Raw genomic sequence first — 15,163 nt, 5'->3', positions numbered from 1 at the left:
ATCTCACTCATTCATGGAATCTAATGAACAACATAAACTGATGAACAAAAATAGATCCAGAGACAGAGAAGCATTGAACAAACCATCAAACTTCAGATGGAAGGCAGGGGTCGGGGTAAGAAATCAATCAAAGAGGACTTATATGCATGCATATAAGCACTACCAATGGACACAGATACTAGGGGGTTGAGGGTATGTGCTGGGGGTTGGGGTAGCCAGGGAGAGGTTAATGAAGAAAAAAGTAGACATATGTAATACTATATATAATACTTTAAGCAATAAAGAATTTAAAAAAAGAAAATACCTCAGACCCCAAAGATTGTCTTCTGCATAGAAGTAGAGCTAAACAAGTGGTAAAGATTGAGGTTTAGATATAAATAGGAACTCTTCCATAAAATATAAAGGTAATATGTTGAACTCTAAATATTTTAAGGCAAAATCAGTAGGCAAATACAAAAAAAGAAAGAAAACATAAGCTGTGTAGATATTTTTAATGTGTAGGAATTATTGTCACTGTCATTAAAAAAAAACAATAAAAAGGAAATAATTTAAAAGAAAAAGAAGGAACTCTCACCATTTGCAACAGCATGGATGGACCTGAAGAGTAATAATGCTAAGAGAAATAAGCCAGTCAGAGAAAGATAAGTATCACATAATCTCACTCCTATGTGGAATGTAATAAAATAAATCCAGGGACATAGAAGCCTAGCACACACTGTAAAATCTCTGAGGGAAGGTGATGGTGGGTGGACTCATTTCTCTGGAGCTGGTTAAGGAAAAGGAAAGTCAGTAGAAGTGCCAAGGCCACAGATATTGCTTTTGTGTGTCAGGACATTAGGTCTCCTGAGGAGATGGGCTACAGTGTGGAGCAGAAAGTGTCTGAACTCACCAGTGATGAGCCCAGGTGAGAGGAGCTGGAAATCTGCACTTGGTGATGGATCTGCCTGTGTGCTAGTGGGTTCATGTGTGAGATTCTGAGTCCACCAATGTGTGTGTGTGTATATGTATTGTGTATGCTTGTGTACATACTGTTTGATAGTTGCATATGTGTATGTACTATGATAACACTTAACTACTAATGAGAGACTGCAACCAAGTCCCCAAGCCTGTGGCTAAGTTGGGAAGAGATCAACCCAAGAACTTCTATGTATATATGCATAATCCACCACAGACAGTAGTGTGGTAAAAGTCCAGGATGGGGAGTGTGGGTGGGCTAGAAGGGTTAATGGAGAGGGGAAAGGGGACATATGCAATACTTTCAACAATAAAAAATAAATAAAATTTGAAAATTTGTTTAAAAAGGATAATAACACTAGCTATTGGAAACATTACCATATGCCTTCTGATAATATGCACTGTTGTATATCAGCTATAAATCTAAGCCTGAAATATACATACAAACATGCATACATACATACATACATATACATACACAGAAGGTAAACATAGTAAAATGTTAACCATTAGGGAATATGGCTGAATTCTTAATATCATTATTACATCTTTTCTATATCTTTAAAATAATATCAAAATAAAAAGTTGAAAAATCCTTCTCCCCAGCTGGAACAATGCCCAAGAACAAAGCAGTCCAGGGCATGACTGGAATCAGGGACACTGTCCCCTAGGACTCCAGTCCCTCTTACCCTTGGACACACAGCTCCCAAAGGGCAGTCAGAAATCAGCCACAAGCTTGGGGACTTGGCTGTAGTCTTTCATTAGCACTTAAGTGTCAATTGTGGACTCATTTCTCTGGAGTTGGATAAGGAAAATGAAAGTCTGTAGAAGTGCCAAGTCCCCAGATATTTCTTCTGTGTGTCTGGATATTAGGTCTCCTGAAGGAGATGGGCGATAATTTGCAGCAGAAGGTGTCTGAACTCACCAGTGATGAGCCCAGGTGAGAGGAGCTGGAAATCTGCCCTTGGTGATGGATCTGCCTGTGTGCTAGTGGGCTCATGTGTGAGACTGAGTCCACCAATGTGTGTGTGTATGTATTGTGTATGCTTGTGTACATACTGTTTAATAGTTGCATGTGTGTATGTACTATGAATCTGATTCAGTCTTGTTTTAGTGCATGTAGACCAAGTTATCAGCCTCTTGGCATGTGGTTGGGGACTCCTGATTCATGTCTGTGACTGTGAATACTGGCATCACAGCTGAGCACCAGGAGTGAGACTATTGTTTCTGCTGCTGGACAAGAAGTTGCTGATCTCACAAGGAACCAAGGTCAGGTTAGAGAGGCTCAGACCTCTGCTCAACAGTGTGTTGTGATGCACATGTGAGCTGTGCCTGTGGGTGAGACACTCATGTGTGAGAGCTGGAAGGTGTGTTATTTGATTTTCTCTGTGTGTATGTCACCATCTGTGTGTATCCACATGCATGAGTGTTGGTGGTGGTTTAATGACTGTGCCTATGACTGAGTAGGCTTAACTGCCCCATACTGACTGCCATCCCCAGGAAGGGGATGATCAGAAGGGGGACAGGCTGCCTCTAATTAATAGGAGACTGTACACTGTTTGTTGTAGTGAGTGTGGCTGGGTGTGCATATGTGTTGTGTTGTGTGTTTCTTGCAAGATTTTTGAATTGTTTGTGAACTTGTGTGTTTTTGGTGAATTGTGTGTAGTGTTTGAGTTACATATATGTGGTGAGTTGAGGTTTACCAGGTGTGTTATGAAGCAGGTGTGTTGATGTGCATGTGTGTTTTGGGGTAACTGGTGCACCATTGTATGTTGTGTATGTCCACCTTTATGTGTTAATTATTAATTGTGTATATGTATATGAATGTTTATGAGCTGAACCCCAAATTGGGTATCCTTCCCTTAGGATGGGAACATGATCACAGTTCATTGAAATCCTCAAATCAGCAGTGTGTGTGTGTGTGTGTGTGTGTATGATCTGCATACATGACTCAAGTATTTTCTGAAGTGTCCTTCTGGGGCACCATTATCTAAGATACTCAAATTCTAAGCAACACCATGTTTCTTGAAATGGATCTTCTATCATTTTTATTTACCTGAGTGTGACTGAGTTACTCAGGATTTTCTAACCTCTTCTTTATTTTTACTAAACATCCCAGGGAAACAAACAAACAAAACAACCATAAACTCCAGGCATCATGAGTGTGAAGGTATTGGGCAGAATTACCATTAAATAGTGATGAGACCCGGGGAAGGTATATAAAACATTGGTCTCTCTTTCCCATCTATAAAATGGAAAAAATAAATCAAGTTTTGTGAATCTCACAGAGGCCATCAGTAAATAGCTATTGCATAAATAGACCTTAATGTATTTGATAATTTTTTTTCAGTTGGAAAGTAAATAAATATGAAGGAATAAAATTATCTAGTAAAGGGAATAAAAAGTTTTTGGACAACTCTGAGTCCTCACAGCTCTAAAATGATACACCGCGCTTGGATCTTAAGCAAAAAAAGGAAGTTTCCCTGTGTAACAGTTAAGAGCACGGTTTCTGATCACACAGACATATTAGACTGAACCCCCATGAAGTAGCTAATAATTGGTGATTTTTAATTTATAGAAAATGGTAATACACATATGTCAAGTTATAAACATTACATATCACATATGTAATAGATACTAATATACACACACGTATTTGTGCGCCATTCTGTCCCTGCTGTACTGCTATGTGCCTACAGAATTTGTGTCATTTATGTTTATATTTCTTAAAAACTAAAATAGGTCAAAGAATACAAATTCTTAGACCAGCTGTGATAAGGTTTTAAAATTTGGGAATGTAAGGCTGACATGTGGACTTAATTAGGAAATGTAGGTAAAGTCTGTAGCTGGTACCCAAAGGTTCATCTAAATGTTCAGCATTAATATGAAAGATAGTTTGTGGACTATTCTGTTTTGGAGCTATTCTGGCATCAAGTGTCTTTCAATAGCCACCCATTTCCAGAATGTCCCTGAGTTTAAAGCTGAGTGTAATGGGACTCAGCAGGTTCATAGGAGGAGGGTGACAATGCTCCAAAATGCCAACTGAGCACTAGAGTCTTATGTTACTTTAAGGCACAAAAAACTGACACCATTTTTCCAGGGTTCATCTTCTGTTTCTGTCACAGTGAATTATTATGGTTAGGCTCTGGCCTGATGTAGAAATTATCCCTCCATGCTCATCAAGATGTAAACTCATAAGGACACATATGTAATACCTTAATCAATAAAGAAATTAAAAGTAAAAAATAAAAAAGATGTAAATTCATAGAAGTGGGCACGTTGCTTCTCTTGTCTCTGCTGCATCTCAGTCCTTAGTAGAGGTCCCAACATAGACTTGATGTTAAAAGTAATTGTTTAGGGCGGGGCTAAAGAAAAAAAAGTAATTGTATAATAAAATGGTGAACCCCCTCTTGCTTCTGTGTGGTGAGGTCTTGTTGACTATTTTGTGGTTCAATGTTTTCCTGGAGCCAGATTGAATTAGAGGGAAGATTCATACATGCATAGGTGTGAGAAATTAATGTGATAGTACTTAAATTAAAAATTAATGGTTTTCCCAGAAAAATGACAGTATGAGATCTTGAGGAATTGGCTCATGCAATTGTGGATGGTCCTGGTTGTCCTTTCTAGGTTCCTGAGACTCCCAAACCTACTTCATCCCCAGCAGACAGAAGAGCAGCATGAGGCCTGAGAACCAGAGCAGCGTGTCCCAGTTCCTCCTCCTGGGGCTCCCCATCCCGCCAGGGCAGCAGGGCGTGTTCTTCACCCTGTTCCTGGGCATGTACCTGACCACGGTGCTGGGCAACCTGCTCATCATCCTGCTCATCAGGCTGGACTCTCGCCTGCACACGCCCATGTACTTCTTCCTCAGCCACTTGGCCTTCTCTGATGTCTCCTTCTCATCTGTCACTGTCCCTAAGATGCTCATGAACATGCAGGCTCAGCACCTTCACATTTCCTACCCAGGGTGTATTTCACAGATGTATTTTTATATACTTTTTGGTTGTGTTGATAATCTCCTTCTGGCAGTGATGGCATATGACAGGTACGTGGCCATTTGTCACCCTCTACACTACACCATCATCATGAGGGAGGGGCTATGTGTGCTATTGGTGGCTGGCTCCTGGATTCTCTCCTGTAGCAGTGCCCTGTTGCACACCCTCCTCTTGGTCCGGCTATCCTTCTGTGCTGACAACGTCATTCCGCACTTTTTCTGTAGCCTCCCTATTCTACTCAAGCTGTCTTGTTCAAACACCTCTGTCAATGAGCTGGTCATATTCACCGCAGGGGCTGTAGTTGTCATTTTTCCATTGAGTGGCATCCTGACCTCCTATGGCCACATTGCAGCCTCCATCCTGAGGGTCCCCTCTACCAAAGGGATCTGCAAAGCCTTGTCCACCTGTGGCTCCCATCTGTGTGTGGTGTCTCTCTTCTATGGAACAATTGTGGTTCTGTACTTTTCCTCCTCGTCAAACAACTCCAATGACAAAGACATGATTGCCTCTCTGATGTATACAGTGGTGACCCCCATGCTGAACCCCTTCATCTATAGCCTGAGAAACAAAGACATGAAATTGGCTCTGGGGATTCTTTTCAGAAACAGTGTCCTTGTTGCCAAGTGAGAATTATCTGATCGTGTTCTTATTTCACACATTGACCTTGTCGAAAATCCTGTAAAATGGTGTGTTGACCGCCCATGTCTCTAGCATCCTCCCCACGGATCTTATTGGATCTAATCCCTTTCAATTTAGTCATATCTTCTGTCCATTTATTCTCTCATGATCAAAATATGGCACTGCCCACAACACACACTCATCCTGTAGTTTTCAAACTCTTGATTAGTCAGGCTTGGATTGATCTTTCTAAATAGCTTGCGCTATTAGCTTATCTTCCTGAAGAGACATTAAAGACTTGCTAAGATCACAAAAAACCAACCATCTTTCTCAAAAGGAAAATGACACTGGCATGTTATGCATCCTTTTAAAAGATAAAACCAGTTTGGCTTCAGGCTAAATTAAGGTGTGAAATATGGCTGTACCTTCTCAGGCCCTGATTTTCTAACTCTTAGGTGACTTAGGTGACACCTGGTCAGAATTCTTTTGTCTGTTTATGGTACTCACTTTGTCTATAATGAAATGAACAATTGGACCCTGAATCAGAGCCAGTTTACGTTTTGTGAAATATTGTTTTCATAGATTAGAAAAAACCTCAACATTAGGCAATATGGCTTTTAATTATAATTCACAGTTTCTGTCTGTTGGAGTAAATGAGATATAAATCACCTCATTTCCTCTCTCTTATCTATTGTTTTCCAAAGCTACAGATATTCAGTAAAGTTTCTAATGTTTTGTTTAATAAAGCCTGGAATGCTATACCTTTTAATGTAGTAGTTAATAAAGTGCTTTTGATGTTTTTCTAAAACCTAAATAAACTTTAATTTGATTCTGCCTGTGACAAGAACTAAACCAGGGACCACATTCTAGGAAGACTGCAATGTTTGCCTCTGAGTTGGATTTCTGTGGTGAGAATAGGCTATCTCTGTCTGATTAAGGTTAGTCCGTGAAATGATTGTCGTCTTATTCCCAAACTGAGAGCTCCCACTTCTAATAGGGAAAAGCTAAATGCATGAATTTATAATTCACGCATATAAAAACATTTACTGCATGACTATGATATGCCAGGTGATTGTCTAAGTTCTGCAATATCAGGTTTTTTTAAAGACACCCCATCCCCACGTAGGATGTATATTCCAACCCTCTTGACCCCACTCTTCATGTTCCTCTTTCTCCAGAGCAGTTTTTAATCTTCTAACACATCATAGCTTTACTAATTCCCTTTATTGTCATTGTTTCCTTACTGGAATCTCAGCTCTACACGAGATGGGTCTGAATCTGAAATAAAGAAATAAATTCTAAGTTTTGTTTGTAGGTAAAAACTGCCATGAATAAAGGAAGCATAGAAAGGGGGAGCAAAATGCCTATCAAAAAATGAAATATTTCCATCTGCAACAACGTGGGTGGATCTAGAGGGTATTGTGCAGAGTGAAATAAGTCAGACAGGAAAGGACAAATACCATATGATTTTACTTATATGTAGAATCTAAAAAAAAGAGAGAATAAACGAACAAACAAAACAGAAGTAAACTCATAGATACAGAGAACAAACTGATGTTTGCCAGATGGGAGGGGGTGAGAGGATGGCTGAAAAAGGTGAAGTATTAAGAAGTATTAATTGGTAGTTATAGAATAGTCACAGGATATAAAGTACATCTTAGGGAATGCGGTCAATAATATTGTAAAATCTATGTATGGTGTCAACGGGTACTGGACTTCTCAGGAGGACCATTTTGTAAGTTATATAAATGTCTAACTACTAAGCTGTACACCTGAAATGAATATAACATTGAATGTCAACTGCAATTGAAAAAGGGGGGGAATCAGAGTGCTGTGGTCAGGGTTTTTAATTTACATTGTGTGGCTCAAGTAGAGCTCATTGGAGAAGTAACACCCAAGCAAAGACATTAGTGAGGACCGGTAAGTGAGCCATGGGCATATCTAAGGAAAAGCATTCCAAGCACGAAAATCAGCAACTTGAAATACTCTGAGGTGAGATGGTGCCTGGTCCATTGCAGGAACATTAAGGGGGCCTCTGAAGCTGGACAAGGCTGAGTGGGGGAGGGATAGTAGATGATAAGTTTAGAGGTATCAGGAGACCATATTTGTAGGGTACTTACAGTCATAGTAGGTGTATTAGCCAAGGTTCTCCAGATAAATAGATCCAATAGGGGTATGTGTGGAAAGAGAGAAAGAGGGAAGGGAAGGGAAGGGGAATCAGTTTTTTTCTTAAGACCCTCAATTGATCATATGAGGCCCACCGACATTCTGGAGGCCAATCTACTTTATTCAGAGTTTGCTAATTGCATTGTTAATCCCATCTCAAAAACAATCTTCATGGAAACATCTAGAATATGTTTGACCAAATATCTGGATACTGTAGTCTAGCCAAGTTAACACCAAATTGATCACCATAGCAGAGTTTTTGGTTTTCAGTCTGAGTGATTTGGGAACCCACTAGAAGTTATTCAATAGAGGAATAACATGAGCATACTTAATGTTGTTATTGTTTCTCTCCAAAAATTAAAAATGGAATTTTCTTATGAGCCAGCAATTCCCCTTCTGGGTATATATCTGAAGGAACCCAAAATACAAATTCAGAAGAATATATACACCACTATGTTCCTTGCAGTGTTATTTACAATAATCAAGCTATGAAAGCAACACAAGGGCCCATCAATAGACAAGTGGATAAAAAAGCTATTATACACACACACACACACACACACTGGAATATCACTCAGCCATTAAAAAGAATGAAATTGTACCATTTGTGACAGCAAAGATGGACCTAGAGATTATTATACTAAAGTGAAATAAGTCAGAGAAAGACAAATACCAAATGATTTTCACTTATATGTGGAATCTAAAGAACAATATAAATACAAACGAAAGAAACAGAAATAGATCCATGGATACAGAGCTCCAAACCTGGTTTTGTTGTACCCCAACACTTTTGCCATTTACCTACCATATTTTTAATTAAAACTTGTTTTCTGCTCCCCCTGCTTGAATGTGTGCTCTCCAAGAGGAATTTCTGTTTGTTTTATTCACTGCTGTGTCTCCAGAGTATATATCACTGTCTTACTTTTGTGAGAACCTTAATAATTATTTAAGAGAATGTGTCAATGAATGAACAAATGAATCATTCAACATTACCAAGTGCCTATTTCAGCCATAGCTGATGCCTGGTGTTACAGAGATATTGACAATAACCCTGAACATTTATTAAGCTTACATTATGTGCTCATTTAATCATCCCTCAGCTCATCTGAAGAGTATTATTATTATTTCCACTTTGAAGGATTATTATTATTATTATTATTATTATTATTATTATTTCCACTTTGAAGGACCCAAGTCTCAGAGATCTTTGATAAATCTCTCAGACATGCTCTCTTAGTAAGGGGACGGAGCCCAGAGTCTTTCTCCCAGAGCCTACAGACTCAATCCTATTGCCCCTGAACAAGGTCCAGACCCTACCCTATAGGACCCCACAGAGGATGGGGAGACCAGTACATTTGAAGGGGCTCTGTGTTGGAACAGAGGTCTGTGTATTGTTTTGTGAGCCTGCTGAAGCCCATACACTGCTGTGCAGAGAAGCTGAAATTGTGATGCAGAGGCCACCAGCAACTGGGAACCTCCTGCTTCCCATCCAGAGACTTGACCAGAGGCCCGAGGTAAAGTGCTTTGACACTTTCTCCTGGGACTCCAGGTACAGCTCAGCTCCTCTGGCCCCTAAACATGTTCCTTCCCAAGGGGCCAGGAGGAAGTTAGGCAATTATCCCAATTGGTTGCTGCTCTACTCAGGGACTTGGGGCTGCCTCCCTCTGAGGTCTCTTTCTGATGGTAAAAGGAGATCTCCTGCCCACTGTTTTGAAGCTGGTGAACAGATATGAAAGTCTGTAAAAGTCTTCGAACAACAAAGGTTTGCTCTCTTTACTTTAATCCTGGATTTCCTGCACCGAAAGTGAGGACTCAGGAAACAGCACGAAGCACAAGGTATCAGAACTCATAGCCCTGATATAGATCAGAAGAGTGTGCTGACCATCTCATTATGCTGTTAAATTAAATTCCTGCATTTGATCTTGGCTTTATTTGGAAAGTTAGCATGTCATAAAAATAATGGCTAAAATTGTGTATGTTTATTTTATACAGGACACTGTTCTTATATATTGATGTGTCTTGAATTAGAACCCACTTATTAACTCTAGGAATGTGTGACATTGGTATCTTCACAAACTGTGGCACAACATAAGGCCAAGAGAATCAGCTCCTCGAGTCATCCACCCAGAAAAGCGGTGAGGCCAGACTCACTCGCAGCATAAGGAATCTGGCTGCAGAGCCTGACCTTTATTCAGTCCTCGGTCAGGTGTGCCCAGAGGGTCAGGGGGCCAAGGAAAGAGGTCCTGTGTGTCCCATTTATTCTTACATCCTCAATTAGGTAGCATAGTGCCAGGAACCTGTTTGAGTAAAATAATAAGTAGAATGAATTTGTTCTGGTTTCTTTTTTTTTAATTACAAGGTATTTAATTTGGAAATCACAACCATTGCAAAATGGCTTTAAAGCTGGATTTTGGCGGGGGTGGGGGGTGTTTGTCATAGACGGGAGAAAAATGAGGGAAAAAATTCAGTCTGGTTGCTTTTTAAACACACACACACACACACACACACACACACACACACACAAACTTTCACTTAAGGCGTGCCTCTTTTATGCTGGACCTGGTCTTAATGTTTCCTTTTTTTCCTTGTTTATTTTATTTTTTAAATTTTATTTTATTGTTTCAAGTATTACATATAGTATTACATATGTCTCCTTTCTCCCCAGCACATGCCCTCACCCCCCTAGTGTCTGTGTCCATTGGTTATGCTTATATGCATGCATACAATTTGAAAGAAACCATGTTTGGCATTGAGGGTTGTTGCTCGCTTTGGCAGAGCTAGCTGATGATACGTATTCAAGAAGTTATTCTTTTTCTCCAGGAGAAAGTAAGAGACCCTACTGTGGTGGCTATAATCACTCTTTCCAAGTCTCTGACATTTTTCACTGCCCTTTCATCCCCAGAAGAGAGAGGAGGAGCATGAGGCCTGAGAACCACAGCAGCGTGTCCCAGTTCCTCCTCCTAGGGCTCCCCATCCCGCCAGGGCAGCAGGGCGTGTTCTTCACCCTGTTCCTGGGCATGTACCTGACCACGGTGCGCAACCTGCTGCTCATCATCCTGCTCATCAGGCTGGACTCTCGCCTGCACACGCCCATGTACTTCTTCCTCAGCCACTTGGCCTTCACTGATGTCTGCTTTTCATCTGTCACTGTCCCTAAGATGCTCATGAACATGCAGACTCAGGATCAATCCATCCCCTACGCAGAGTGTGTAACACAGATGTATTTCTTCATATTTTTTGGTTGTATTGATAACCTTCTCCTTGGAGTGATGGCATATGACAGGTACGTGGCCATCTGTCACCCTCTCCACTACACCACCATCATGGGGAAAAAACTGTGTACCTCACTAGTGGCTGTATCCTGGTTATTTTCATGTAGCAGTGCAATGTCCCACACTCTCAGCCTGGCCAGGCTGTCCTTCTGTGCTGATAACACTATCCCTCATTTCTTTTGTGATCTTGCAGCTCTGCTCAAATTGTCCTGCTCTGACATCTCCATCAATGAGTTGGTCATCTTCACTGTGGGGGCACTGGGTATCATCACACCACTGACTGGCATCCTGGCCTCTTATGTCCGCATTGGGGTCTCCATCCTGAGGGTCCCCTCTACCAAAGGGATCTGCAAAGCCTTGTCCACCTGTGGCTCCCACCTCTCCGTGGTGTTTCTATTCTACGGGCCAATTGTGGTTCTATACATTTTCCCATCATCAAACAACTCCAATGACAAAGATATAATTGCCTCAGTGATGTACACAGTGGTGACCCCCATGCTGAACCCCTTCATCTATAGCCTGAGGAACAGAGACATGAAGGGGGCTCTGGGGAAACTTTTCAGGAGGGAGATCCTTTTCTCCAAGTGACAATTACCTCACCTTCTCAGTTGTTAGTTCACCAAAAGTCACTGTGGAAAACTATGCAGGGGATTATCCTTGCTACTGACACATCCATCTCAGCTCCAGGTTTCGGTTACTTGTTTTGACTGTTATTACTGTTTGCTTCCCATGAACCCCGTGGCTTCCTCCAGGCACAGACTCACCAACTGTGCTCTTTGAACCAACTTCTTTTTGCTTTAGCTTTTTATTTTTTGTCTCCTTATGCTTCCATAAGCCTTGGGATCTGATACATACAACAGCACCATTATCTCAGTTGTCTTTAAAGGACCCAATTTCTTTTAAGTCAGGAGTAGAAATCATCCTTTAAAATTGCAGTATTTCCTTATATTAATGAATAGACAAGAAAATCTTGCTTTGACACATGTTTCCTCTTTAAGGTAAAAGAAATGTTGACTGCAAATGTATTTGGTGTTTGAATTTGTTAGGCATTCTTACAAGCTGTATCCTCTCATTCTTGAAGTTGAAGAATATGGAAAGTGTCTAATGTGATGTGGTTTGGAAACTTTTGTAGTGTTTATGTGGACATCTTATATGAGTTTGTATCAATACTTGTGTAACTCAGTGGTGTAGATAATTAGAACACTTGAAATGGCTGCGTAAGAATTAATCATAATCCATATTTCAGCAATGGGCTCCTTAGTTCCACCCTCAATTTGTCAAACATGTTTTTCCAGATCTAGGAATCTTAATTTAACTCCAAAGTTTAAGGTAAGGAAATTCAGAATGCTGGCTTACTGAATGGAGCAGCTGACTGATTAAATGCTTCTTATGGTTTCCTAAAATCTAAACACAATACAAAACTTCTCCCAGATGACTCTTATGTGAGGCTGAGGGTGAGAACATTTAAATTAAGCGATTAAGAGCAACACATGTAACTGAATCAAGATGCATGTCCTGAAAATAAACATCTACACCTTCACTGGGGATTGCTATAGATAATCGATATGGAGGAAAATTCTGCCAAAACTTTGCAAATAACTGAAATAACTTTATATCCTTGGGAGCCCTGTAGACGATGCAATGTGGACCAAACATAAGGAATCATCCCTTGCGGAAGCAATGGAATAGGGCAGATGTAACTCTCATCTCCAGTCATTTGGATGGTGACTGGGTGGGAAAAGCTTACTCTGCCAAAGGAATCTGCTCTGAAAAATAAAGATGGAGAAAAATAATATTTCTATGTTAAATTCTGCTGTGAAATACATTTGTGCGGAAAGGCTTCCCTGGTTTGAAATTGTGTTAGTTAAGATAATGAGAAAGTGGTCTCAATGGAAATGCTTCCGTTATCTGAGGGGACCTGCTTCTTTCTTATTTCTTTTATTTTTAATAAATCCCTGTTTGTCTATTATTAGGTAGGATATAGATAATTGACATACCATAAACTGCACACATTTAAAATTTGGTAAATTTTTTACTTACTAGTACATATATCCATGCTAAGCCATCACCACAATCAAGACAATGAACATATCCTCAAGTCACCCTGAAAAGTTGCCTCAGATGTTTTTGTAAGCCTGCCCTCCCTCCCCTTATTTCTGACAGTAATTTGTGTCTTTTTTTTTTCTTTGATTAGTCTGGTTTATCAATTTCATAATTTTTATGAAAGAACCAACTTTTAGTTTTATTGGTATTATGTATTGCCTTTCTATTTTCTATTTTATTGATTTCTGCTTTCCTCTTTATTATTTCCACTATCCTATATAATAAAGAGCTAATATGCAAATGGTCGTCATGCCCTCATGCCATCACGCCCACACGCAGTCACACCTTAACTGCTCAGACACTCAACACTGGGGAGAGGGGAATGGGGACCAGCCAGGCACAAATGAGCTCGTGAGAGAGGAATGGGGACCAGCCAGGCTGCGGCCCAGGAGAGGGACAAGCCGCACACCCTGGGGTGCCAGGCACCTGTGGCTGAGGCCTGGGTGATGCTGCCCACCCACAATCCCCTGCAGCTGCAGCCAGCCCAAGGCAAAGCCAGCCCGGGTTGTGGATGCCTGCGGCCAGCTGGAGGAGGGAATCCTGGGTCCCAGGTGCAGGGTGAGGCAGAGGCAGTTAGGGATGATCAGGCCAGCTGGGGAGCAGTTAGGGGTGATCAGGCAGGCAGGCAGAGGTGGTTAGGGGCAATAAGGCAGGCAGAGGGGGTTAGGGGTGATCAGGCAGGCAGGCAGGCGAGAGGTTAGGAGCCAGCGGTTCCAGATTGCGAGAGGCAGTCAGACATCTACCGAGGGGTCCCAGATTGGAGAGGGTGCAGGCCGGGCTGAGGGACTCCCCCTTCCCCCCTCCATGCATGAATTTTGTGCACCGGGCCTCTAGTATTATTATATTTGCTTACTTTGAATTTAGTTTGCTCTTCTTTTTCTAGTTTCTATAAGGTAAAATCTTAGAAAACTGATATGAGACCTTTGTTGTTTTCTGTTACAGGCATTTAGTCCTATAAATATCCCTCTAAGCCTAAGCATTTCTGTTGGTTTATCTCACAAATTTTTATATATTCTGTTCCATTTTCCATTAGCTGAAAGTATTTCTAAATTTCCTTTGACTTTTTCCTCTTGACTTATGGTTTGTTTAGTATATAATTTCATTTCTAAATATTTGAATATTTTCACCTGATATTCTTTATTAATTCTTGGTCAGAAAGCACACTTTGTATTATTTGAATCCTTTAAAACTTAGTAAAACTTGTTTAGTGGCCCAACATATGGTTCCTCTTGGTAAACATTACATATACACTTAAAAATGTATATTCTGCTATTGTTGGGAATAATGTTCTAGAAATGTCAATTAGGACAAGTTTGTTGATAGTGTTGCTTAAGTTTTTTATATTATTAATAATTCCTCTCTAGTCTTTTTTATTATTGAGGGAGGAATACTGAAATCTTCTGTTATAATTATAAATTTGTGTATTTCTTCTTACAGTTCCATCAGATTGTGCTTCTCTTTTTATTCAAACCTGTTATTAGGTGCTCATATGCTTAGAATTTGTATGCTCTCTTCATGAATTTACTGTTTTATCATCATGAAATGATGGCCTTTTCCCTGGCAATATTCTTTGCTATTAAATCTAATTTGTTTAATATTAATGTTGCCACTAAAGATTTTTTAAATTAGTGTTTGCATGATATATTTTTTATCCTTTAACTATTAACTTAATTATGTATTTTCTTACTTCATATTGACACTAGAGGCCCGTGCATGAAATTTGTGCACTCGGGGGTCCCTCAGCCCGGCCTGAGTCCTCTCACAGTCAGAGAGCCCTCAGGGGATGTCTGACTGATGGCTTCAGGTTAGTTATGGCAGTAGGTAGAGAAATGTAGACAAATCAAACCCTAGCCTGGTGGGGAAAAGGGAATTTTGACCTCAGGTATCCTCCCTGACCTAACAAGAACCAGAGGCCCAGGAATTTAGAAACAAGAAAACCCTAGGGCAGTGATGGCGAACCTATGACACGTGTGTCAGAGGTGACACACGAACTCATTTTTTGGTTGATTTTTCTTTGTTAAATGGCATTTAAATATATAAAATAAATATCAAAAATAT

At 40.4% G+C, this 15,163-nt stretch overlaps 2 protein-coding genes across 2 annotated transcripts; both read left to right on the top strand.

Moving 5' to 3' along the window:
* Positions 1-4,609: 4,609 nt before the first annotated feature.
* On the top strand, positions 4,610-5,573 carry LOC102245663 (olfactory receptor 1J1). Its single transcript, XM_005859720.1, has one exon. The coding sequence runs from the start codon at positions 4,632-4,634 to the stop codon at positions 5,571-5,573; it is 942 nt and encodes a 313-aa protein (XP_005859782.1). The 5' UTR covers positions 4,610-4,631.
* Positions 5,574-10,648: 5,075 nt separating this feature from the next.
* LOC102246279 (olfactory receptor 1J4) lies at positions 10,649-11,590 on the top strand. Its single transcript, XM_005859722.1, has one exon. The coding sequence runs from the start codon at positions 10,649-10,651 to the stop codon at positions 11,588-11,590; it is 942 nt and encodes a 313-aa protein (XP_005859784.1).
* The last annotated feature ends 3,573 nt before the right edge of the window (positions 11,591-15,163 follow it).

Source organism: Myotis brandtii, unplaced genomic scaffold (assembly GCF_000412655.1).
Source record: "Myotis brandtii unplaced genomic scaffold, ASM41265v1 scaffold1293, whole genome shotgun sequence".
Taxonomy (NCBI): Eukaryota; Metazoa; Chordata; class Mammalia; order Chiroptera; family Vespertilionidae; genus Myotis; species Myotis brandtii.
This window is presented reverse-complemented; position numbering and strand designations above follow the sequence as displayed.